Source organism: Schistocerca cancellata, chromosome 9 (assembly GCF_023864275.1).
Source record: "Schistocerca cancellata isolate TAMUIC-IGC-003103 chromosome 9, iqSchCanc2.1, whole genome shotgun sequence".
Lineage (NCBI taxonomy): Eukaryota > Metazoa > Arthropoda > Insecta > Orthoptera > Acrididae > Schistocerca > Schistocerca cancellata.
This window is the reverse complement of record NC_064634.1, coordinates 131,193,447-131,221,144: the sequence shown is the minus strand read 5'-3', so window position 1 is coordinate 131,221,144 and position 27,698 is coordinate 131,193,447. Positions and strand designations below refer to the sequence as shown.

The following is a 27,698-nucleotide window of genomic DNA, read 5'->3' as shown; positions in this document are numbered from 1 at the left end:
CGTTCGGCGTAGACGATGTACAGCTAGGGGGGGGGGGGGATAGAACACAACCCGATCTGAAACCTATTACGCACTGGAAGAAATCAGACGCGCCAGCACCTCTCTTCACAGCTGCCAGTTATTACTGTGTAAGACTTCTGATCAGTGATATGTGGTGGCACGCCGAACTCTGCGTACACCTGCTACAACTTTTCCCAAACAACGCAAACTTTTCCTAAGACCAAGGAAGCAGATGGAAATAGAAACACATAAATCCCACGATTTCTCAGTTATTTGTCTTTTTTTGAGGGTCTGTTCACGAGTTCATTTTCCTTTAACAAAACCTGCATGTTCTGTGAATGTGTGAGGCTAGATGTACGGTTTCAAACGTCGCTTCAAGATGTAGAGTCAAATTCTAATTGTGTCTGATATGAGAGCTTTAGTTCTGTAGTTGGAGCAGTTGGTGATACACACTTTCTTGTGCGATGAGGAGCTGTTCGGCAAGTCTTCTGGCCACTCCCCACTTTACCGTTTCTTAAGTTTATTATCACTTTCAAAACCCTCCATTTCAGGAGTGTTGAACGTGAGGGCTAAAGATATTTCTGTCTCCTCAAGTAACTATGCTTTCGGACATAGTGCTTTTTCCACGTAGCATGCTTTTCCTATCATATCACCTATACAGGGTGTTACAAAAAGGTACGGCCAAACTTTCAGGAAACATTCCTCACACACAAAGAAAGAAAATACACTCCTGGAAATGGAAAAAAGAACACATTGACACCGGTGTGTCAGACCCACCATACTTGCTCCGGACACTGCGAGAGGGCTGTACAAGCAATGATCACACGCACGGCACAGCGGACACACCAGGAACCGCGGTGTTGGCCGTCGAATGGCGCTAGCTGCGCAGCATTTGTGCACCGCCGCCGTCAGTGTCAGCCAGTTTGCCGTGGCATACGGAGCTCCATCGCAGTCTTTAACACTGGTAGCATGCCGCGACAGCGTGGACGTGAACCCTATGTGCAGTTGACGGACTTTGAGCGAGGGCGTATAGTGGGCATGCGGGAGGCCGGGTTGACGTACCGCCGAATTGCTCAACACGTGGGGCGTGAGGTCTCCACAGTACATCGATGTTGTCGCCAGTGGTCGGCGGAAGGTGCACGTGCCCGTCGACCTGGGACCGGACCGCAGCGACGCACGGATGCACGCCAAGACCGTAGGATCCTACGCAGTGCCGTAGGGGACCGCACCGCCACTTCCCAGCAAATTAGGGACACTGTTGCTCCTGGGGTATCGGCGAGGACCATTCGCAACCGTCTCCATGAAGCTGGGCTACGGTCCCGCACACCGTTAGGCCGTCTTCCGCTCACGCCCCAACATCGTGCAGCCCGCCTCCAGTGGTGTCGCGACAGGCGTGAATGGAGGGACGAATGGAGACGTGTCGTCTTCAGCGATGAGAGTCGCTTCTGCCTTGGTGCCAATGATGGTCGTATGCGTGTTTGGCGCCGTGCAGGTGAGCGCCACAATCAGGACTGCATACGACCGAGGCACACAGGGCCAACACCCGGCATCATGGTGTGGGGAGCGATCTCCTACACTGGCCGTACACCACTGGTGATCGTCGAGGGGACACTGAATAGTGCACGGTACATCCAAACCGTCATCGAACCCATCGTTCTACCATTCCAAGACCGGCAAGGGAACTTGCTGTTCCAACAGGACAATGCACGTCCGCATGTATCCCGTGCCACCCAACGTGCTCTAGGCGGTGTAAGTCAACTACCCTGGCCAGCAAGATCTCCGGATCTGTCCCCCATTGAGCATGTTTGGGACTGGATGAAGCGTCGTCTCACGCGGTCTGCACGTCCAGCACGAACGCTGGTCCAACTGAGGCGCCAGGTGGAAATGGCATGGCAAGCCGTTCCACAGGACTACATCCAGCATCTGTACGATCGTCTCCATGGGAGAATAGCAGCCTGCATTGCTGCGAAAGGTGGATATACACTGTACTAGTGCCGACATTGTGCATGCTCTGTTGCCTGTGTCTATGTGCCTGTGGTTCTGTCAGTGTGATCATGTGATGTATCTGACCCCAGGAATGTGTCAATAAAGTTTCCCCTTCCTGGGACAATGAATTCACGGTGTTCTTATTTCAATTTCCAGGAGTGTATGTTATGTGGACATGTGTCCGGAAACGCTTACTTTCCATGTTAGAGCTCTTTTTATTACTCCTCTTCAAATCACATTAATCATGGAATGGAAACACACACTAACAGAACGTACCAGCGTGACTTCAAACACTTTGTTACAGGAAATGTTCAAAATGTCCTCCGTTAGCGAGGATACATGCATCCACCCTCCGTCGCATGGAATCCCTGATGCGCTGATGCAGCCCTGGAGAATGGCGTATTGCATCACAGCCGTCCACAATACGAGCACGAAGAGTCTCTACATTTGGTACCAGGGTTGCGTAGACAACAGCTTTCAAATGCCCCCATAAATGAAAGTCAAGAGGGTTGAGGTCAGGAGAGCGTGGTGGCCATGGAATTGGTCCGCCTCTACTAATCCATCGGTCACCGAATCTGTTATTGAGAAGCGTACGAACACTTCGACTGAAATGTGCAGGAGCTCCATCGTGCATGAACCACATGTTGTGTCGTACTTGTAAAGGCACATTTCTAGCAGCACAGGTAGAGTATCCCGTGTGAAATCATGATAGCGTGCTCCATTGAGCGTAGGTGGAAGAACATGGGGCCCAATCAAGACACCACCAACAATGCCTGCCCAAACGTTCACAGAAAATCTGTGTTGATGATGTGATTGCACAATTGCGTGCGGATTCTCTTCAGCCCACACATGTTGATTGTGAAAATTTACAATTTGATCACGTTGGAATGAAGCCTCATCCGTAAAGAGAACATTTGCACTGAAATGAGGATTGACACATTGTTGGATGAACCATTCGCAGAAGTGTACCCGTGGAGGCCAATCAGCTGCTGATAGTGCCTGCACACGCTGTACATGGTACGGAAACGACTGGTTCTCCCGTAGCACTCTCCATACAGTGACGTGGTCAACGTTACCTTGTACAGCAGCAACTTCTCTGACGCTGACATTAGGGTTATCGTCAACTGCACGAAGAATTGCCTCGTCCATTGCAGGTGTCCTCGTCGTTCTAGGTCTTCCCCAGTCGCTAGTCATAGGCTGGAATGTTCCGTGCTCTCTAAGACGCCGATCAATTGCTTCGAACGTCTTCATGTCGGTACACCTTCGTTCTGGAAATCTGTCTCGATACAAACGTACCGCGCCACGGCTATTGCCCCGAGCTAATCCATACATCAAATGGGCATCTGCCAACTCCGCATTTGTAAACATTGCAGTGACTGCAAAACCACGTTCGTGATGAACACTAACCTGTTGATGCTACGTACTGATGTGCTTGATGCTAGTACTGTAGAGCAATGAGTCGCATGTCAACACAAGCACCGAAGTCAAATTTACCTTCCTTCAATTGGGCCAACTGGCGGTGAATCGGGGAAGTACAGTACATACTGACGAAACTAAAATGAGCTCTAACATGGAAATTAAGCGTTTCCGGACACATGTCCACATAACGTCTTTTCTTTATTTGTGTGTGAGGAATGTCTCATGAAAGTTTGGCCGTACCTTTTTGTAACACCCTGTAGTATCTGCCCTCGTGCGAAATACTATGACAAAATTATCTCCAGTCATTACTGGTAGTCTTATGTTTCATTTTGTGATGTGCTTATGGATTCTTAATAATACAGTACAATAACAATGCTAAAACCTCAGATTTAAGAAGTTGTACATAGGCGTAAACACAAAAATGATTTATCTTAGAAAATTATTCGTTAGATCCTGTTTAACATAGGAAATTAATTGTACAACGTCTCTGTATCACAGCTACAGCATTCGGAGTCTTACATCCATGCCAGTTCGATAGTTTCTGCGACGAAAGGGCATCCGGTTTCAGTCTCTTATTTACACACCGACCTAACTGCTCATTTCTCCAGACTTTTTTTTAAAGAAAATCGTGAGATGTAACGTCCTGAGTTGCCTAGGAAATTCCAAGTCATACACGATGTTCTCCTTAAGTATGACCGAGCATGTAGCACAATGGTTAGTACATTGGGCTCGCATTCTGGAGGAAAACGCTTCAAACCTGCATCCAGCCATCCTGATTCACGTTTTCCGTGGTGTCACTGAATCACTTAAGGCAAACATCGGTGAAACGCCTGGTTAAATCTGCAGGACAGAACATGTAGTTGGAATTGTGGAAAGGGGCCAAAAATGAGCGGCTGTCAGTTACACTTGAACACATATAACTTTATTTAGTTGCCCAAACAATACAGCGCAAATTTCCGAGCTTAACTATCGACTGAATATGTCACACAATCTTATGGATTAAGGGCACAATCTCTCTAATTTTTAAAACGGCTGAAGGCCCATGATTTAAAACACAACTAAAAAAAGTTTTCAAAAGGCAGGAAGCACAAGGTTTTATCCTTAAATAATATTTCAAATGAGGTTGAATGCCCAAACGATCCAAGACTTGACAAGTAAGGAACTTTCAATTTTAAAGTGGCTGAAGGCCCATTATTTAAATCCAACTAAAAGAATACATTTTCAAACCATCGGCTATAAGCCATTAAGATACACAACCAAACACCAATAAGAAAAGGCAGTACAGCGACGGCGCTCAGGAGTTTCCGTGGGTCGGTCTGACTTGAAATATTAACGTTCGCTTAGGGGAGACAGGTAGTCGGCCCAACTGTATCCGATCCGCCGGTAACCCAACGAAAAGACAGTCAACGGACCCACCGACAAGATGACTTGCTTTCCACGCAACCAGTACACAAGGAACTCAAAAGCCAAAACATAAAAGGCGTAGCCGCCCACAACCAAGTATGCACAAGCTGTCAAAACTACACACACGTTCTCTGGCTCGTGATGACTGGGTGTTGTGTGATGTCCTTAGGTTGGTTAGGGTTAAGTAGTTCTAAGTTCTAGGGGACTGATGACCATAGATGTTAAGTCCCACAGTGCTCAGAGCCATTTGAACCACTACACACACGTGTTGGACAGCGACAACACGGTGAGGAAAGGACACTGCCTGAATTTTACGTCAGCAGCCAGGACAGGTAACCGGAACGCTGAAGGCCACAAGGCAAAAAATTTCGCTTGTGCACTTGGACTTCAAATAACCAAAATACAGTTAAACTCCCCCAGATGGCGGCCAAAATTTCGCCAACTCGAACACTCGCTGTTGCTCACAGCAATACCCCCCAACAGCCAACCATGAAAACCAATAGCACAATGTGAACAGACTGGCTTCGGTAATTAAATCACCACTCAACTTTGATGTCCTGGGTCGATGAGCCACGAACCTCGTAGCAACCGGAACAGCTCCGACACATTCTGACACAGCGTAGAGACCGCCAGCGGGTCCGGACCACTGCGCCACGCGGAGATTTCCTGGCTGATCCACACCAACCGACCGACTGCCGCACACGTCTAGCAGGAAACTCTGAGCACCAGAACAAAGATAGTACAAGGTGCGAATATCGATACACACCGCTGCTGCCACACGTAGAAAGAGGAAGAACCACGGCATAACCGCAAAACCACGGGAAACCAAACGCAGAGTAACAGTCAAGGTTTAAACCAACGCATAAGCCTGGGCCAACACGGCTCAATCGGGAGCGTTCCTTCGAAAGGGCACAGACACTTCCTTCATACTTCCCTAATCCGAGCTTGTGCGCCGTCTCTAATGACCTCGTTGTCGACGTTACGTAAAACATTAATCTCCTCCTCCTCCTCGAAAGTCTGTGGTTGTGTCAATAATAATATAAACAGTAAAACGCTTCATCATTTACGTTTTTTCGTGCATAACATGTTGTGTTTCAGGAATTTATTGATGTCTGCTTGCTTGTTATTCCGCTTCTTTTGCCCTGTAGTAATCTTTTATGCGATTTCAAAGAGCTGCGTTTCCATCATTACGAAGCTATTCAAACAGAGGCAAATCATGACACATTCTTTATGTAAATGATGGTTTGCGCGTGTTTGAATTTCTGCATAGTGTTGGAGATAGAATATCTTCATACAACGTAGAAGACAATCCGAGGGGAAGAGAAACAGAACAACATGCAGGAAGATCTGCAGCGAATAGGCGCTTGGTGGAGGGAGTGGCAACTGACGCTTAACATAGACAAATGTAATGTATTGCGAATATACAGATGGATCCTTTATTGTATGATTATATGATAGTGGAACAAGCACTGGTAGCAGTTACTTCTGTAAAATATCTGGGAGTATGCATGCAGAATGATTTGAAGTGGAATGATCATATAAAATTGATTGTTGGTAAGGCGGGTACCAGGTTGAGATTCATTGGGAGAGTCCTTAGAAAATGTAGCCCATCAACAAAGGAGGTGGCTTATAAAACACTCGTTCGACCTATACTTGAGTATTGCTCATCAGTGTGGGATCCGTACCAGGTCGGGTTGACGGAGGAGATAGAGAAGATCCGAAGAAGAGCGGCGCGTTTCGTCACAGGGTTATTTGGTAAGCGTGATAGCGTTACGGAGATGTTTAGCAAACTCAAGTGGCAGACTCTGCAAGAGAGGCGCTCTGCATCGCGGTGTAGCTTGCTGTCCAGGTTTCGAGAGGGTGCGTTTCTGGATGAGGTATCGAATATGTTGCTTCCCCCTACTTATACCTCCCGAGGAGATCACGAATGTAAAACTAGAGAGATTCGAGCGCTCACGGAGGCTTTCCAGCAGTCGTTCCTTCCCGCGAACCATACGCGACTGGAACAGGAAACGGAGGTAATTACAGTGGCATGTAAAGTGCCCTCCGCCACACACCGTTGGGTGGCTTGCGGAGTATAAATGTAGATGTAGAACATACAGAGATCACATACAACGCTGGTGTGAATAGTACCACTTGAAAACAGGAATAAATTCTTGAACCGTGTCGCGCTGCGCGTTAAAAAACGTAACTGGTACGGTGATTTATTGTTAAAATCATTTGTTGGCAATGACGAACGGCATACTTATGCCTGCTCTTACTCATTTTACCGGTAAAAAGATATTTATCTTCACTAGATGAGTGGCGAACACAACGTAGACAACAGCAGTTACTTTGGCAGCACGTTAACTGGCAATATCCGATCTGCCGCAGTCTCCCCAGTGACGTCACAGCAGATAGACTGACTGAGCGATTTTAACGCGAGGAGCCAGAATATGCCCCCCTCCCTCCCCGTCACCTTCCTGACTGCATGAATCATGTGGGGACCAGAATGTGGCCTACAGTGGCGGGGAATCTTCGCGGTGGCCGCAAAACAAAATTAGTTTCCGGTAAAGCCGCAGCGCGGCTCTGCGTAGCGGCTGGAGTGCAGGTAGCATCACCAGCAGGTGTTAACAGCTCAGAAGCTCAGTAGGGCAGCCGACGCGCGGAAGGGAGCACGTGCCTCTTCGCGCCACAAGCAACATGCGGTTCACGGACGACGCGTTCTGGTAAGTCTCGCTGCTGTCAATAAGTAAACACCGTGACCTATGTGTGTCTCTACCAACAGTAGAAAAGCAATAGGCTCATATAAATCCACTTGCTATTTCTTCGCACCTTCCAATTTCGAGATTTGGCTGTGTCTTGGGATATGGCTTAGTTTTTCGAATTATAGTGACGCCTCCTCAAATTTCCCGTTCTAAGCCTCTAATTGCAACATCGATTTATGATTGTTAACGCGTACGATCAATGTACTTTTGTTTCGTCGGTTTCTCAAACATTTCTGCGCCTCACTTTAAACATTACATGTAAATTCTGCAATTTCAACCGTTATTAGCGACAGTAATTTTTGTTAAGACACTATCATTGCCTGCTCACGCAGTTGCATGTTATCGACTGTATACCTTAGACAATCGAAGCATTATCTATAAAGAAATACAGTAGGATTGTTGTCGTTAAGCATATCGCGCTGTTAGAGATGTTAGTTTACACATCAACAGGATTAGCATTTCCTTAAGAAATACTACTAAACTTGTATCAAATGATGGCATAACCGGAGAGAGAGTATTTTATCTTAAACCTAGAAAGCCAAAAGAAGAAAATGCAAAATTTTAAGACTGGCAAAGTACACAGCAAACTTAGAACTTAGTCTGCGGAAGTTGGAAGTGGACGAATATAACTGTAAGCAGTATGTTTACCCTCTACGTTGTCTTGAAACCGTTAATAGTGTAATTATATCAGCGTATTCAGTTTTGGCACACATGGAAATTATGCCCAGTGCAACTGCTGAAGATAGTTAAGGTCACGTTTCGGTCACTGACAACAGGTAAATGATTAAGAACACGCCTGTGATTTATTCATATCCAGTACGGACATTGTAAGAACATCCTGTGTCAGGTCTTTCTTAAAGTACGAACACAAGTTAGACCATACTGACAAACATTGCACTTATCGAAAAATGACCTACCTCGTAGTACAGGAAAGTAAATGAATACTAATGGCTCCACCTACCTCAGATTTTCGTTCTGCTTCTATTGGTCACGAGGCTTTTTCCTTTGCAAATATTTTTCTGGGCACACGGTGATTAGAATCACTGTTTTTACCCATTAATCCTCGCCACCAAATACTGCACATCTCAAAACAGTTACACGGTAGCGAATATGGAGTTCAAATAATTAAACCTTTTTAATATTTTTATCAGGGGTGTGTGTGTGTGTGTGTGTGTGTGTGTGTGTGTGTGTGTGTACGTACACTAAATGATAGTTCAAATACGGTATCGAGATAATTTGCAAGGCTCTTAAAATAAAAAACACACACTAAAATGAACGGGAGTGTCAAGTGAAGGGTTAAAATTCCGTTCTAGGTTACTATATGGTTCGTCGTAGATCGGAGAGGGATGTCTCACTACTGATGTTGGTGCGAGAAGCCTATAGGTTAATCAGGATCTATACAAAGCCACAATGTGGCATTGTATGGTTCATTCTACCACGAAGTACTGCAAATAAATCAAATGATGGATGTTTTGGAACACTTAATCGAATTTAGTGTTGCTCACTGACCTTCTGGCAGGTAGCGTTGATTGTGCAGTCAGACAATTTATATTGTCTCAAAAGTTAAAATCAAAGGACTCCAGACTAAGTATTTTGAGATGAGACACCATTGTTCGTTAATTCCTTTTATTTATTATTATTATTATTATTTTGAATTTACAGAAAGCAGTATGACACATATTGGTCATAGATGAGACATGACGCGAGGATAGTGTTCGTAACTGCCAAAATAACCGTATGTGCAGTATTTTATTTATCGTGTCAGAAGCAAACTAAAAACAATATTACATTACTACATACATACATACATACATACATACATACATTATGGTTTATAAATTAAACTAGTCAAGAATGAAATAAATGATTAGACACAGATTGTGTTGTCGAACATAAGGTAATTTTAATCTATACAGTGGATGCCCAAAAATTTGCAACGTCCAGTGCACTTTGTGTAGCGCTTACGAGGTCCTCCATGGTGCACACAGTTGGAGGTAATGTGCATTGTAGTAGATGTGTTGATGTCTGCACGGCAGCTCCGCAGTGACACTGGAGAGAGTCCACCTGGAAGCCCCACCTCTCCAGATTACTCTTGGATCTTGTGACAGAAGAACGCAGGCGGTTGAGTGATTTCCATGTGGACCATTTCTGTGTGGCCTGGGGGAAGAACTTCTTGCGGGATCAGCCACTCCTCCAGATGCTGGCATCTGACCTGCCATCTCTTCTCCCGGTGTTGATGTGGAGTGTCAGCGAGCGGTTCTGTACTGTGAAGGAAGCTCTTTCTAGACACAAGTCTTTGCTTTGCCGGTTGGTGGCCATGTAGTAGGTGGGCTTCGGATGTTAGTGTCTTCTTCATTTCACTCCGTGCTGCTGTATTTCTTCGGATGTCCGGGGGGGGGGGGGGGGGGGCTATGCCGGATAAGCAGTACAGTTTTTCCACAGGTATGGCTCTTAGACAACCCGTAGTGATACGACATGTCTCATTCAGAGCAACATCAACTTTCTTTGTATGTGTAGATCTGCACCATACTGGGCAAGCGTACTCAGCTGCAGAGTAGCAGAGGGCTAATGCGGATGTGCGCACTGTCTCTGTGCAGTGATGGATATAGATTCGTCACTCAACGTGTGTGTGGTCGCTAGCCACGTTTCTCCATGAACTTGGCCGACATTGTGGAAAGAACACCTAATAGGACCTTATCTCACGTCGTTCATTATAGATTGGTTCCCACATTTGTTATACACTGAAGCTGTTATCCGCGAGAGGTGTGGTCTTAGATGAGACAGCACATTCCAGTGTAAATGTCTGTGATCTTGACGAGATACCTTAATCGTTTGTTTGGAAGCAGAGGCCCTGCACCATTGTGGGCGAGATTGTTCGGTATGTACTGGTTTTTTCTTTCCCCCTACGGGATTACAGGAAGACGGTAGTGTCATGAGTATCTGTGTGCAACAGATTTCAAGGACATGCGTCCATGTGTCAATTTGAGGACGAGTGGTCGCCACTTTTCAAGTGTTTCCTGTCATTCCGTAGCTCAAAATAGGCTACCTGCTGTTCAGACTAGTGTACCACCTACCAAGTTGGTTGCTGTGACACTATCCCGCAGCAAGTATATAAATGCTCTTGACATTGTCTCCACAGCTGAATTATGTAAACATCGATACAAATAACCAAAGCTATATTCCAGATTCGTTCGGTACGTCACAATCAGTTTGGTTCTCAAGGAACTTAGTGATATCGAAAGCTCGCCAACAGTCCTCGTAATTACTTCTCACAAAGTGTCGGAAATGTGGCGATTAGGTATTCAATCATGACATCGGCACATTTCTACCCCTTTGTGAGTAGTAGTTACGAAGACTGTTGGCAAAACTTTGGTGTCACCTGAAGATTTCATTTCGAACGAAACCGGCTCTGCGTAATAAAAGTACCTTAAATACAGCTGCTGTCAGTTTTATTAATAATTATATAAATATTTGTTTTATGAACTGAAACGCCTTATAGTTGCTGAAATTTATATTTGTTCATGATGCGTTTTGCCTTTTATGAGACATGTGCGGTGGATTTAACCCTAGAAAACTACAGGGAAAAAATGTTACATTGCTACTAACAAATCGCCAATTGTAGTACTCCATATTTATTCGAAGGAAGTCATAATTTATAGGTTTTCTGTCGTTTGTCCAACAGAAAACTGCGTTTCCTCTCATCTGGTCATGTTTGAAGTTTCATTTATAAAACATACATATTTTGACGTCGCGATGTGCTTGTGTTCGTATTTCGTCACATAACTGCTGCGGAATGTCACTACTGGTAGGGCAACTACAACAGATTGTTCTTGCAAGAAAGGTTCGGTGTTCCGACGGAAATCACTTGAAATTCTAGTCAGAAAAATCTGCAATTCTTGCCACATACCTACTGGTGTTCCACAGCAGCTAGCCACGAATACCAACAAAACAAGGAAAGCGTGACGTGACAATGTGTCGCCGTTTTGTAGGTGAAGTGGCAGTGCGACCTCTCACCTACAACCAATTGAGAGGGAACACAATTCGATCGGACAAATATAGTGACTTCAAGTAATTTATGTAAAAATCATAGCGTTGTTTCCTAATCGCTTATAAAACTACTGTTCGTGATCGAAGCCACTTTAGGTCTCAATGTAAAAGATACAACGCCTCTGAAACAAAAATATAGATAGTAGCGCAAAAAGAGTAAAGGAGTTATAGTTTAAAAGACGAACATCTGCACACCTTTGACATTAAGTTATAGATATTTGTGTATTTAAACCGTAATCGTCAGCCACTGCAGCATAAAAGCTCTGCAGCTTTCCTCATGAATCACGGTTTTCAGCTATACACGTCCATGGATACGCCTCTCCGCTTATCCATAGATACTCGGCCGTTTTTGAGAAAACAACGGTAAAAGTTTTAGAGACATTTAAAGTGCATTTTAACGAGTAAGTTGTTTAACCGAAGCGGCAGCTCAATTGCTAGCGTCGTAGTGTCGCCCTTGCGCACCCGTGTTCCAAACCCCATTATTATTTTTTGTTTCCACTTACCTAACCATGTTAGTAGAGGATTACTGCACGAATGTTCAAATAACGCTGCTCTTGTCGGTTTACTAATCGTAAGTCTGGTGAAGGAATTTCAGTGAAATTCCTGTATTATATGTTAATTCACAATCAATTCCCAGCACCAATTCACGGTAAAGTGATTAATCATGTGTGGTTAGCCGCGAAGGTATCACCAACTTTTGGAATCTGCATCAATATGAACGACGTGTCTTTGGTTGGGTGGTTGATGTGGGAGACGGGTCAAAATGCAAGGTCATCGGTTACCCCGCATGAAGGAAGGAAGGCATTTGCCTAAAGCGACTTAGGGAAATCATGGGAAACGTAAATCTGGATGCGGGTTCGAACCGTCGCCCTCCCAAATGAGTCCAGTGTGCTAACCTCTGCGCCACTTCGCTCGGTGACATTGCTTTCCAGAGTGAGATTCATACGAAGAAATGTCACTGGGGCAAACCTGTCCTCGCGCAATGCTGGCAGGGTTCGGAATTTCCATGTTTCGAATGTTTCTGCGATGGTACCAAGGGCGTGCGCCAAATCTTCCTGAAGAATAAACACAACAAACAATAAAAATAAAACAGAAAAAAATGATATAAGAATGAAATAAAAAGGTATGAGAATGTAAAAAGATTGTAACCCTGAAAGCTTCTGAAATCCAGTGGTAGTTTCTCAACGAATATAACGCCCGTAGCCTCCTTAATAAGAAACATTCGTGTAATAACTTTCTACGGACTTCGATAACTGAAAAAAAAGGCGATAATCGGGTTTTGAACGCCAGGTGCATTAGCGACAGGCCGCGACGCTAGCCACTGTGCCATTGTTTCGCCTGAGATACTGCGTTGAAAACTTTGACCGCCGTTTTTCAGAAACGGTAGAGTATCTACAGATTATATATATAATAAACATGGCTCGTTTCCACGAGCTGCTTTACGTTTTTAAATTTTTTAGTTATGACAAACATTTTAGTGCTTTTCTTCATCCACATGGCAACTTGGCGTGAGGTCCAACTGAAAATGAACAAGATTCAGAACAAACAGATTTTGTAAGTCCTGAAGATGACAGCAAAGTCTGTCGAAACCGGTTGTTTCAAATTAATATTTATGCGATCTTGGCTGCTGAATGTTTTTAGAAAATCTGCAGATAAACTGGGACATGGATTGGCTTATTTTGATTCCTCTTCCGCTGAGCGAAGTTTCTGGGGAAATCGGATTATGGCACTTTGCGTGTTCTCATCAGCCTCGTGATTCCAGTTAAGAAGCTACTTGACAGTATTAACGGATCCAGGTCACGACAGCTGACAACGGTGTGCTGAGATGCTACTCTCCTCCATAATGCATCCAACGACGCCACTGGCGGAGGACAACGTGGCGATCGGTCGGTACCGAGCGCGAGGGCCTGTGGACGGAGTTTATCTTTACGTCAGTGCTGCTCTAACGTATTTTCTAATGGCATCTGACCCATTAGTTCCCGCTTCCATCTTTCTGTATCTCTTCCAATCCAACCAACCAACTTCCACCTACAAACCTACAGCAAAATTTCCGGTGCACCTTCATTTCCTTCACGATACAACCATAACTAAGTTTCGTACTGATATCTGTTCTACGACATCTTGCCCTCCCACCAATGTCCGTCATACATAGCATTTCTCCGTTGTTCACAGGACAACGTTCCATTTTTGGATGCACATCTCTATAGTTCGTTTGACTGCCATAAATCAAAACTGGTAAAACATACTGATTTAAAACTTTTTAGTTTCAGATAGGGCATAAGCTTAGTTTTGAAAACTTTGGATTATTGAAACCGTAGTAATTAAGATAATCAGGTGCACGGAATCATCATTTTTGAGCAGTGTTACGCCCGCCGTTGTTGAGAATCTTTGTCGGCTGCAATATAGAGAATCATTCGTCGCCTCCGGCAGGCGCCGGTGGTGTGTTTCAACCTGTGACAAAATGTGTTTTTCCAGCATAACAATGAAATGTTAATATGTACTCTTGGGCGATAGTAATGAATAAACTTCAATTTATTATGTATTTCTAAGTCTACCATAGGTTATGGGGTCCTACATATTTACGCACGTGAATTAGGTGCAAAAAACTTAGATAAAATTAGTTATATGTAAGTTACACAACGAGGGACTTTTATCTGAAAATAGGTTTCAGTTATTCACGATTTCAGTACGCCATATTATTCCCCTTCTTTTGACTAAAATACCCTATACACGGTGTAACGATCTTATGCCGTCTTACTGGGAGGGCTGATATGCCCACGTGGTACCACTCCTCGGATAGCATCAGCGACTCCGTCATCCACGTACTGCTTCCCGCGGAATGCTTCCTTCATTGCGCCAAACAGATGTAAGTCGGAAGTTGCGAGCTCCGACTGCGGAGTGGATGAGAAAAAACAGTCCAATGTAGTTACCTTAACTGCTCTAGGGTGCGCACATTTGGGTGAGGTCTTGCGTTGTCCTTGAGAAGTTTGTGTGCATTCCTGTGGCGACGAACAGGCCCAAGTCGTTCCTTCAGTTTCCTGCGGTTAGCATTAGTACATTTCGGAGTTTAACGTTGCACACCGCGGAAAGACATCAAGCAGAATAAATCCTTCAGTCCCAGAAGACCGTCGCCATGAGTTCATCGGATGAGCGTGCGGCTTTGAACTTCCTGGAGAGGTGGTGTGGCAACACTCCATGGATGGCCGTTTTGCTTCCGGTTCGAAGTGACGAACTCACGTTTCATAGCTTGTGGCGATACTCGACAATAATTGTCACGACCAGCCTCGCCTAACGCGCTAGCAAATACATCTACATGGCTACTCTGCAAATCACATTTAAGTGCCTGGCAGAGGGTTCATCGAACCACCTACACAATTCTCTATTATTCCTATCTCGTATAGCGCGCGGAAATAGTCTCCTTAGAAGGTCTGTTACATTTTCTAAGTGTCTTGCCAATAAAATGCAGTCTTTGGGTAGCCTTCCCCACAACATTTTCTGTGTTCCTTCCAGTTCAAGTTGTTCGTAATTGTAATACCTAGGTATTTAGCTGAATTTACGGCTTTTAGATTAGACTGATTTATCGTGTAACCGAAGTTTAACGGATTACTTTTAGCACTCATGTGGATGACCTCACACTTTTCGTTATTTACGATCAACTGCCACTTTTCGCACCATTCAGATATCTTTCCTAAATCATTTTGCAGTTTGTTTTGGTCTTCTGGTGACTTTATTAGTCGATAAACGACAGCGTCATCTGCAAACAACCGAAGACGGTTGCTCATATTGTCTCCAAAATCGTTAATATAGATAACGAACAGCAAAGGGCCTATAACACTACCCTGGGGAACGCCAGAAATCAATTCTGTTTTACTCGAAGACTTTCCGTCAATTATTACAAACTGTGACATCTCTGACAGGAAATCACAAATCCAGTCACATAACTGAGACGGTATTCCATAAGCACGCAATTTCACTAAGAGCTGCTTGTGTGGTACAGTGTCAAAAGCCTTCCGAAAACCCAGAAATACGGAATCGATATGAAATCCCTTGTCAATAGCACTCACCACTTCATGTGAATAAAGAGATATGTTTCACAGGAACGATGTTTTTTAAACCCATGTTGACTGTGTGTCAATAGACCGTTTTCTTTGAGGTAATTCATAATGATCGAACACTATATATGTTGTAGAATCATGCTGCATATCGATGTTAACGATATGGGCCTGTAATTTAGTGGATTACTCCTACGCGCATACGGTCCTTCGTTGCTCTGTATACAGGGAGAAAAGTATTTAAACCGACAAACTCTGGGAAGTTGTAGGGGACATCAAAACAAATACTTTTCCCTAGTGTCATTTTTTCCTTTGAGGGTTATTTAAACCAGTGGAGGCCGTATTACGCTCTTCAGTTGTAAGCAACTTCTGTCCACCAGTGTAGTAGCGCATTGTCTCTGTTTACTAATGGAGCGATACACCTTGAATGAGTACACTGATATGGATGATGCGTGCTACGTAATGCACCACAACGGACGAGCTGCACAGCGGGTTTATCAACACTAATATCCTAATCGCAGTATCCCGCATTATACGACCTTTGCTGCTGTGTACCAACGTCTGCGTGAAACCGGGTCATTTAGCAGATTACCTGGACAGGGACGCCGTCGCACGGTAAGAACGCTGCAATTCGAGGAAGCTGCCTTGCAGCATGTGGAGCGGGATCCTTCAATCAGCACTCGTGCAACTGCACGTAACATGGGGACGAATCAGACGAATGTAAGAACAGTTCTTAGAGAGCAACTGTTACGTCCACTTCACTTATGGCGTGTCCACGACCTGGAACCAGTTGATTATCCACCCAGAGCACAGTTTCGCAGTGGTACCTGGAACAGTGTGAAATGCATCCTACATTTCCAGCCTCTGTGTTTACCGATGAAGCAAGGTGATGGAGTCTTCAACATGCACAATTCGCATGTTTGGAGTGAGGATAACCCACATGCCACAGTTACTAGCGCTTATAAAGTGCGTTTCTTCGTTAATGTGTGGATCGGTGTTGTTGGGTACTGTTTAATTGAGCCGTATCTGCTACCTAGGCCATTAAATGGCAGGCACTATTAAAATTTTCTCGCCAGAGCAATGCCAGAATTGCTGGAAGACGTCCCGCTCCCTACAAGACAACGCATGTGGTTCCAACATGACGGGGCGCCGGCACATTTCAGTCGTCGTGTGCGTCGATTCCTGGACCGACCGTTCCCAGAGACGTGGATTGGCAGAGTTGGTCCTGTACCATGGCCTGCTCGATCCCCAGATATGTCCCCTCTGGACTTCCTTGTGTGGGGACAGATGCGCAACCTTATTTACGCAACTCCTGTTGCATCAGAAGAGGATCTGGTTGCCCGGATAATAGCAGCAGTAGGATAAATTCAGGATGCTCCTGGTATTTTTGCCCGTGGCAGACAGAACATGATCCGACGGTGTAACCTTTGTTTACGTGTCAATGGAGGCATTTTTGAAAATCTACTGTATTTGAAATGGGGTTGTGTTAATGTGTTGTCTCTTTGTCATAAAAAATGGAAAAGTGTTTGTTGGTTTAATTTGCAGCCAGAGAAATCTTCCTCTACTGGTTTAAATAAACCTCATAGGAAAAAATGACATTAGGGAAAAATATTTGTTTTTACGAAGTTTGTCCGGAAAATACGTATAAAAGTTGAATAATAACTTTATTTTACAATTATTCAGGTATTACAATATGGTCTCCTTCAAAGTACTCGCTCTGAGACGCGATACACTTCTGCCAACGCCGTTTCCACTGTTGGTAACATTGCTGAAAGTCTTCAGTTGTGATGTTCAGTTGTCGTGTAGTTTCCGCCTTGATGGCTTCTACATGTCCCAAATGCCGCCCCCGAAGCACCATTTTGCATTTCGGGAACATGAAGTCACACGGGGGCTAAATCGGGTGAATAAAGCGGGTGGTCTGTCACGGTGATTGAGCTGCGGGCCAAAAACTCGCGCACAACGAGCGACGTGTGAGCGGGCGCATTGTCGTGACGAAGGCTCCGCCTGCCCCCTTTTGCCAACTCCGGTCGAACTCTGGCCACACGAGCTCTGAGACGTGTCAAAACTTCAACGTAAAAATTTCCGTTCACTCTCTGGCCGGGAGGGACAAATTCCTTGTGAACAATGCCCCTAGAATCAAAGAAAATAATCAACATTGTCTTCACATTGGACCTTGATTTTCGCGACTTTTTGTACTCGTTTCTCCTGCTAGTTTCCATTCCTTGCTTTGAGATTTGAGCTCCACATCTAATTCGTAAAACCAGGACTCGTCTCCAGTGATGACTCGGTTGAGAAAGTCCCCTCGTTCCTCTGCTTCCGACCAACCCTCACAGCATTCAACCCTCTTTGCTTTCTGTTCTGGCGTCAAGAGCTTCGGTACGATTTTCGCACACAATTTCTTCGTTTCAAGTTTTTGTCTCAGGATTTCGTGAAAGATTGTTTCGGGGATTGACAGCTCGTCAGCAATCATTCTGTCAATCTACGGTCTTTAAGAACACAAGCTCTAATTCGTTCAACATTTGCATCGAAACTCGATGTCGACGGGCGTCCTGGGCGAGGGTCATCGTTCACTTCTTCTCGGCCATCCCGGAACCTTTTTAACCATTTGTTCACGGTTGGTTCCTTCAGAGAATTGACTCCGTAAATGTGTTTCAAACACTCAAAAAATCTCACGGCCATTCTTGCCTAGCTTTGCGAGAAACTTGATGCTGACGCGCTGTTCCTCAGAGAGCTCCATGCCGACGGCAGGTGAAAAAGGGTAACTGTCCACAAGCTGCCGCACACTCCCACCTTCACGCAGAGTGCTCTGACTCGAACTGAGCGTTTATGAGATTGATTACAGTAGTAGTCCCACCTGGCGGTGATTGCAACCTGTAACGTAAAGACATTATTCAACTTTTATACGTATTTTCCGGACAAACCTCGTATGTCCCCTACAACCTCCTAGAGTTTGTCGGTTTAAATAATTTTCATCCTGTAGTCGTTGTCAGGCGTCGAGAAGCACATGGGGGGCACACCTATGAGTACCCCTAGTGATAGACGTGTCAGTACTACCAACAGAGACGTCTAGTTGAGCCGCGAGGTGTTGGTGAGCCCTCGACCAGTCCGCACGTTGCAACAGTACAAGAGTCTCAGCTATGTGCGGCCGGCCGGCACGCGGAACATCGGAAAGGTTTGTGCGGCCTTGTTGCGATAATGAACGACGCCTCGCCCACACATCTTTTAATTTTTTTACGACGTTTCACAACAAATTCCGCGTTTTTCACCCGAAATTCGCCGAGAAACTAAATTCGCTGCGTTAATTACTGAACGCCCCTCATAATAACCTATTTGCTGTGGACACGTCTGGATGAAGCTGCCTTAAGAGACAAGCAGTGCTAGAGATGGGCAGGTATAATGAGCGGACGCTGCCTGCTGTTAACACCAGCCAACAAGTCCATTAGACGTGACAACGGTCAGACCTTACATCCGTTTGGCAACACAGCTCTTCCTCGAAGCTCGGCGGGAAGAAAACATGTAGCACTAAATGTTTTCGGCCATCCACCCAGAAAAGACCTCAAAGGTTTCCATAAGCGCTTTTAAAGCTAGATTCATACTGCTCGTCTGGGCGTACCGAAATATTTGTATTTAAGGTTGCAGTAATGATTTAAAAATCGTCGAAGGTAAGTAATGGTAGCGTCTGTTCAGGTCGAGGGCACTACGAGAATAATTTGACGTCGGCGGGACAGTGATGTACGTGGCGGTATGCTCCATCACAAGCTATTATTCTGACAAGATTTGATCTCAATGTTCGCACGAGTGGCAAGTTGATGACATTTAAAAACAAGAGTTCACGCGCGATGCGACTCGACCGTCTTGTCGTATGTAAAGTACACCAGTGGCAAAAAGTAAATACCGTCACTGCGCGATAGCGATGGAAATGTTACCGATGATGGTGTCACTAAAGGGGAGTTACTGAATAAAGTTTTCCGTAATTACTTCACGAAAGAAGACGAAGTAAATATTCCAGAGTTCGAAACCAGAACAGCTGTTAGCATGAGTGACATAAAAGTAGATACCTTAGGTGTTGTGAAACAAATCACTTAAGAAAGGTAAGTCTTCCGGTACAGATGGTATACCAGTCACGTTCCCTTGAGAGTATGCAGACGCAATAGCGCCAATCATATACAACCGCTCACTTGACGAAAGGTCTGTTCCTAAAAACTGGAAAGTAGCACAGATCACACCAATTTTCAAGAAAGGAAACAGGAGTAACCCATTGAATTACAGACCCATATCACTGACCTCAATTTGCAGGAGGATTTTGGAGCATATACTGTATTCGAACGTTATGGATCACCTTGAAGAAAATGACTTATTCATACATAGCCAACACGGATTCAGAAACTATCTTTCCTGTGCAACGCAGGTAACTCTTTATTCCCATGAAGTAATGAGTGCTGTCGACAAGGGATCTCAGATCGAATCCATATTTCTAGATTTTCAGAAGACTTTGATACCGTTCCTCACAAACGACCCTATTAAACTGCGTGCATATGGAGTATCTTTTCAGTTGTGAGACTGGATTCGTGATTTCCTCTCAGAGAGGTCACAGTTTGTAGTGATCGACGGTAAATCACGGAGTAGAACAGAAGTGATATCTGGCGTTCCGCAAAGTAGTGTCATAGGACCTTTCCTGTTCCTGATTTATAAATGATCTAGGTGATAATCTGAGCAGCTCCCTTAGATTGTTTGCAGATGACGCTGTAATTTACCGTCTAGTAAAATCATCAGATGATAGATTCCAATTACAAAATGATCTGAAGAGAATTTCTGTATGGTGAGAAAAGTGGCAATTAGCACTAAACAAAGTGCGAGGTCACCCACATGGGTGCTGAAAGAAATCCGATAAATTTTGGGTATACGATAAATCGCACAAATCTAAGAACTGTCAATTCGACTAAATACCTAGGAATTACAATTACGAGCAACTTAAATTGGAAAGACCACATGGAGAATATTGTGGGGAATGCTAAACATAGACTGCGCTTTGTTGGCAGAACACTTGGAAGATGCGACAAATCCGCTAAAGAGACAGCCTACATTACACTTGTCCGTCCACTGCTGGGATATTGCTGCGCGGTATGGGATTCTTACCAGGTAGGCTTGACGGAGGACATCGAAAAAGTGCAAAGAAGGGCAGCTCGTTTCCTGTAGTCGCGCAATAGGAGTGAGAGTCTCACTGATATGATAAGCGAGTTAGGGTGGCAGTCACTGAAAAAAAGGCGGTTTTCTTTGCGGCGAGATCTATTTATGAAATTTCAATCACCAACTTGCTCTTCCGAATGTGAAAATATTATACCCACCTACGTAGGGAGAAATGATCATCATAATAAAATAAATCAGAGCTCGAAAGGAAAGATTTAGGTGTACCTTTTTGCCCACGCGCCATTCGGGAATGGAATGGTGTAGTAGTAGTAGTAGTAGTAGTAGTAGTAGTATCGTCTCAGTTGTGACTGGATTCGAGATTTCCGCTCAGAGAGGTCACAGTTCGTAGTGATAGACGGTAAATCACGCAGTAGAACAGAAGTTACGTGTGAATTGCAGAGTAACCATGTAGGTGTAGAAAACAGGAAACTGCCCTTAACTGTAAGAGACGCGTAGGCATTCACTAATTTTCTCTTCTGCCGTAACCTGGAAATCTTACCACCCTGGATCTAGCGATATTGCCGTAAGCGGCTGTTCTTTGTGTCGCCGTGTCACTGAATGGAAAGTCTAACCACTTGAAATAACTATAAAATGCATTTAAGAGGGAATTTGTGCAGTTTATACTAAGGTTTTCTTTTCTGTACCAGTCGCATCGTGACAAGGACCGTTGCTTATATACGCACATTCTGACACTTAGCTAGGGGACTGTTGGGGCAAATGTAAGGAATTATACATAACCGGCATTTCAACTCGACTGTCAAGAAAGCTGTTTTGTCACTACTGGAAGTTTGTGGCACGTGTGCCAGCATTACAAGAGCGGTCACCTGACGATAAGAGCTCATGGTAGGGTTAAAGTGGCGCAGATCCCATGAGGTCACGGACCAAAGTTGTCAAAAGGCACAATGCAAGCTGGTGCTGCTCCATAATGGAGTGTGCTGTTTTTGAATGGAATGGACTGGGTCCTCTGGTCCACTGAACAGAAACGGTTGTGTTCGGCTACTTGGAGACCATTTGTAGCAAACAACGATGGAATTTTTGTGGATGATGCTCCATGTCACTGGGCCACAATTGTTGACGATTGGTTTGAAGAATATTCCAACAGTTTGAGAGAATTGCTTCGCCACCAGACCGCCCTACATAATCCCATCCAACATTTCTGGTACATAATAGAGAGGTCAGTTCGTGGACAAAATCCTGCACCAGCAACACTTCAGCAATTGTTATCGGCTACAGAAGCAACATAACACACTATTTCTGCAGTGTACTTCCAACGACTTGTGTCTGTGCCACCAGTTGCTGCACTACGTCGGGCAAAAGGTCCTATACGATATTAAGAGATATTAAGAGGTGTCCCATGAATTTTGTCATCGCAATGTATGTCAATATTTGTTACTCTTCTGACAGCAAATGAGCCTGTGAACATTACCTCCCCAATTCTTTGCATTGTTTCCAGTTAGTCAAATTTGAAATCGATCCCGTACCCTCGATCATTACTCCATCATAGCCATTCACGTGTTCCTTCCTAGGAAAATTGCACTTTCTCGATACTTCACCAATAAATCGAAGTCGGTCCTTTCCTTTGTCTACAACTGAGAATGTGTAATCGTCCCAGTTCATGTCTTTTACATTCTTAGTTATTTGTACAACCTGAGTCCAGTTGACTTAACGAAGCAGTTAAAGCCCTCAAAGTTTCGTGAACTACACAACTTAACACTTTTGTGTTAGTACGTTTACGTATGTTTATAAATTCAGGTTTTCGTAAATTGATTTTCCAATACCGCTTCTAATTCTTCGTTGAAAGTGTTGTTGTCTTCAGTCAAGAGACTGGCTTGATGCAGCTCTCCATGCTACTCTATCGTGTGCAAGCTTCATCTCCCAGTACCTACTGCAACCTACATCATTCTCAATCTGCTTAGTGTATTCATCTCTTGGCCTCCCTCTACAATTTTTTTACACTCCACGCTGCCCTTCAATACTAAATTTGTGATCCCTTGATGCCTCAGAACATGTCCTACCAACCGATCCCTTCTCCTAGTCAGGTTGTACCACAAATTTCACTTCTCCCTAATTCTATTCAGTACCACCTCAGTAGTTATGACCTACCCATCTAAAATGGTGGAAATGTTGGTTTGAGTCTCGGATTTCAGCTCTTGCAATCCGTCTTCGCTCCCTTTTGTTGATCTTCAACATTTAGTTGTAATTGGATTGTCAGATAGCTACTTGGTTTTTTAAAATGTGTGTGGAGCTGGATCAGGAAATTAATAAAATCTTTATTACACTGAAAAGAAGGAAATTTTATATTTACTAGACAGAAAGAGAAAAATTATGGAAATTTTCCGAGTAAGGAACTTACAGCTGCTGATGAACAGCACTATATGCTGCAGAGGTAGGTAATTTCTAAACTGCTACACGTGTTATGTCTTTAAACCGTGACGGTTATCGTGCATAATCAATGGGTGGTGACTAAACATTCGCTAATTCTGTGTACAGGAGCAGAAAAGTGTCTTCCGATTTGTTGGACAGTGTCGCGTTGTAACATTTTTAAAGTGTCGCCGGATGGGCAGTGATTGCAAGCAACATTGTAAACTCCCCACAGATAAATAATATTTGTAATAACCTCCCAACAGTAAAAAATACAACTGTAACATTGACATTCAGCGTAACCTCCCAATAAATAAATTCCTTAACCTACCAATAATAAAATGTGACTAACCTCTCAATAAAATTGCGACTCACTTATAACCTTTCAATAATAGACTATGAATTTAAACTGGTATATTTTGGACGTCAGCAGCGCTGCGTCATGGCCCTGAAAGATCATTCTGAATCAAATGAAAATTCTTACCTCAATAAGGTCGCCGGATAACACGTATATATCTGCTCCTATAAGAAATTTTTCTGGCACAGCTCAGTGCAATGCTGGCCGATAGATTTGTCATGTATAAAAAGAAACAACTGATTTTTCTTTACAATAATCAGGATGACCGTGGATTGGAGAAATTAGTAAAATCTTTAAATTGAGTTGAATGATTGTCAAAAGTTAATTTTTATAAGAAAGATTATTATTAAGAGATTTCTTTTTAAAAGCATTTACATGGGACTTGATATCACAATACTACATATGCGCGAGGCTGCTTTTGCCTTATACTACATCGCTCAGGCTCCACCATCGCTCCCCACGACCGGCCCAGCCAACTCGATACACGACAGCTCACTACTGCTTGCTAGACTTGGCCACTGTTTCTATGTTTCGATACAGCGTATCGATACGTGGAACTGTTTCCGTGTTTCGGAACGGCTGTGGTTCACTGTTTCGAAACAGTGGTGTTTCATTCCGCCCCTGTCTCGGATAACCGCATCAGATTCGATCTCGAGCCAGACACAGAAACTGTATCGTTGTTTCAAAATAAGGCTGTTTCAGTCCACCTGCGTTTGGAACGGACTAATTGTATCGAAACAGTGATGTTTCATTCCGCTCTGTGTCGGACGAGATTCGGGCTCGGCACAGATACTGAAACACAACATACCACTTCATGAAACACTTTAAGAGTGTCGAAATCTTTTTGACAAGCAATAGAATGAAGCTTAAGATATCCGAAAATAAAGCTTCGTTTCTAGCTGACTGTCCTATTACGAAATGGCGTAACATCTGCTTTATAAACACTAACCAAACAATAAAACAACGCATACTATTCACATTCAAAATAATAAATGTGAAATTCATTCGATTAAATTACACTTTTTTTATAACATAGCCTACGCTTCTCTTTTCATGTACAGTAATCGTACTAAGAAACGCAAGTAAGCCTACAACATTTCGAATAAAAAAAGGCGTAGAGGGACAGTTATTAGACATATACATAAACTTGATCTAGGTATAATTGCAAGCAATCTGTTTGACATATCACTGATAGTGTAATGGTGAACGGGAAGGGCTGGGAAGCATGGTGACTTTATAGTAACGGTTCGAAACCCCTTGAAAGACAAAATTTTTTTGTTATATATTGTTATTTATTCGAAATATTTGGCGTTATTTGTGAGTCTATAGTCACTGTGCCTATTATCCACAATGATTCCCTTTGTGTGCATGGAAATTAGCAGGATGGGTATATATTACCCATACTAACAGAATATGGGAATCCCAGTAGCACATCCGTTGTTTCTGCAGTTTGCTCCCACCTCCAGTTCCGTTCGTGGTGGTTCTTCTGTCTTCAGCTATGGCTGTCCTCAGCCAATTGAAAAGTATGAAAGTCACAAGACACGAAAATAGCGCATTTGCTGCAGGAAATACGAAACTGCCAAGACGCCCAAATGATAGTTTCATACTTTCCGCGAAATGATTAGCGCTCTCGCACCTCATTTGTGTTTATATGACATACTTATACAGTAGACATTCAAGATGATAAAATGTGTAGGTTCATTAGATTACAAAACACAAACTGTTTCACTGTTTCGAAACAGCGTATCGAAACATTACATTGTACTGTTTCATCTGTTTCGAAACAGTTACGTGTTTCAGTTTGCCCATCTCTACTGCTTACTCCTACTGCTACACACACTGCTCGTACTGCATACAACACTGCTCTCTGGTCTGAGTTTCTCTTATAGCTTACATATCGCAGGCAGCGCGTGAGCAGTCCATCGAAATTAAATCAGCTAGAGTGCGCTAGCAAAAAAGTCCTTAATCATGGACCTCTTACAACATTTAAGCCCTCTGATTCAGTGATTTTTCTGTTCTCTCGGCTGCAAAGTTTCTGAAAAGTGCGTATCTCTCGCAGACACCGTGCAAGGTTATGTGAGCCGCTGTAGCAGTTTTCCCTTTTGTAACGCAGTTTCCTCGTATGCAAGGAAAACTGCTTATCAAAGTAAAGACAATGTCTTAAAGGTTAATCATACAACTGTCAGCGAATTCTTACATGAGGCACTGAAAACGGAGCTTTGCAAACGGACTAATGTTTTCTGGGAACTGCACGCACCATAAGCCTATTTCACACGAAATAGTGCAAAAAGCAAGCTTTCCTTTTAGCCACAGAAGGGACACTATAGTATTTACATTATAGCATCCAAGCGCCTTACACAGGCGCTGATGCTTGCAGGCAACATATTGCAATTTGTAAAAAAAAAAAAAAAAAAAAAAAAAAAAAAAAAAAAAATGCACGTAATACTGTTCACACGACCGTATACATCTCATTATAGTAACTTCTTTCCTAACAGTATTTCGATGTGCTCCGTGTTAAATGAAAGATAAGTAGTTTCAGAAATTTTGCTCAATTAGGGACATAAAACTGCCTGTTTGAGTCGTATATCCTGCACAGCTAGATTATTTTCAAGCTGCTATACCCAGTTTGTTGTAAGGCTCTCGTACAGGTAAGTGCTTGGTGACAAGACATTCGCCAATTCTATGCACAGAAATAGGAATGTTTTTTCATTCTTTAAGTAGTTTCCTAGCCATTCCATGTCTCCTATATGTAGGCGTGCAATGGTGTAAGTACCTAGTGATAACTTTTCACTTCTTAAATCATGCGTCTCATCTAGAGGAGTTCAATAAAACAATTTTCGTGAACATTAATTGGCATGGATAACATTTTCAAAAATATTTCCTTGCGCAATCACCTTCTCACCCTACTCAACCCGTAACAAAGCCTACGAAGATAGTTACTACGTGAATCGTGCTGACGATATCTAGATTTACAGGCGCCATTCATATAAGAAAACTGACTGCCGCAGAACCAATATTTGATTGTGAAACCATACAGATTCAGGCCTAAAATGTAAACACGACAGCAAAAATCGTAATTCCGAAATTCGATTCACGTCTTTCGCCCGTTGCGACACGCGTAAACGTGGCTTAGAGTACCAATAAGGACTAGATGCCAATCTTATCAGCAGGCTGATACACTGTCCAGATCAGAATGGATATAACGCAATCACCGATAACACTGCAGTCTGTCACAACTGATATTTATCATTAATATACAGGGTGTCCGGGCTAGAGATATACGAAAACATTTGTTTATATGTCACAAGGGGAAGGCCTCAGACACGGCCAACCGATTCGGCTCAAATTTGGCAGGTAGCTTGTGTACAACTTAAAACGAAGGACTGTAAGATATTTTGGGTAAACAACCCCGCGATTTTGAGAAAATTACCCTTAAAGGTTATGACGAGCAGTCGACTCAAAATTGGAGGGATCGATAGACAATTGTAAATTGAGCATTTTTCATCACGTATGGGGTCCGAAAAACGCGAACTTTTCCAGAAATCGAGGAAAGAACCTTTTACAGCTGCCGCTTCTGTACCCACATGGTAAACGCTTTTCGCCGACAGTGCCGATAGCGCAACGGCCAAGGTAACTGGCTGGGAATCGGAAAACGAGGGTTCGAATCTCGAAAGAACCTAACGGGTGTTATTCTTTTCGTTTGTATTTCTCCATATCTCAATTGATAGGGATAAGAAGGTTAATAAGGTAAGTAAATCAATAAGGAATAATAAGGTATGCAAACTAATTTCCCGAACTCCGTGAGTAAAGTATTAAACTTCTAAGCCTTGTCACATGAAAATAACTCTGTGTGAGAGTGCTGCGAATTCCTCACGAGGTATCGTAGATAGCCAACCGCGCGACGCTTGTTTACAGCGAGGCACGCGACAGAATGCACGCGGGGAGAGTTAGGTTGTCCCGGTTGTGAACCTGGAACAGTGGTGTCCAGCACGAGCCTTATAGAAGTCACCCGAAAGAGTTGTTTTCCATCATTAGGCTGCCGCGAACCTCGCGGATACATGTAGTGATTTATCCATCGTTAATGCGCCGAATGAAATAAGTTTTGTGAATGAATACAGTGTTCTTCCGTAAGTAACA

The 27,698-nt window shown here is 43.7% G+C and overlaps 1 protein-coding gene across 1 annotated transcript in view; it reads left to right on the top strand.

Annotated features, from left to right (window-relative positions):
• Nucleotides 1-7,409: 7,409 nt before the first annotated feature.
• The window catches only part of LOC126101147 (serine protease gd-like), a 307,303-nt gene continuing 287,014 nt past the window's right edge, over nt 7,410-27,698 (top strand). The window contains exon 1 of the mRNA XM_049911839.1: nt 7,410-7,517. Within this exon, the coding sequence (XP_049767796.1) occupies nt 7,492-7,517 (26 nt within the window). The 5' untranslated portion in view covers nt 7,410-7,491. The remainder of the gene's footprint in view (nt 7,518-27,698) is intronic.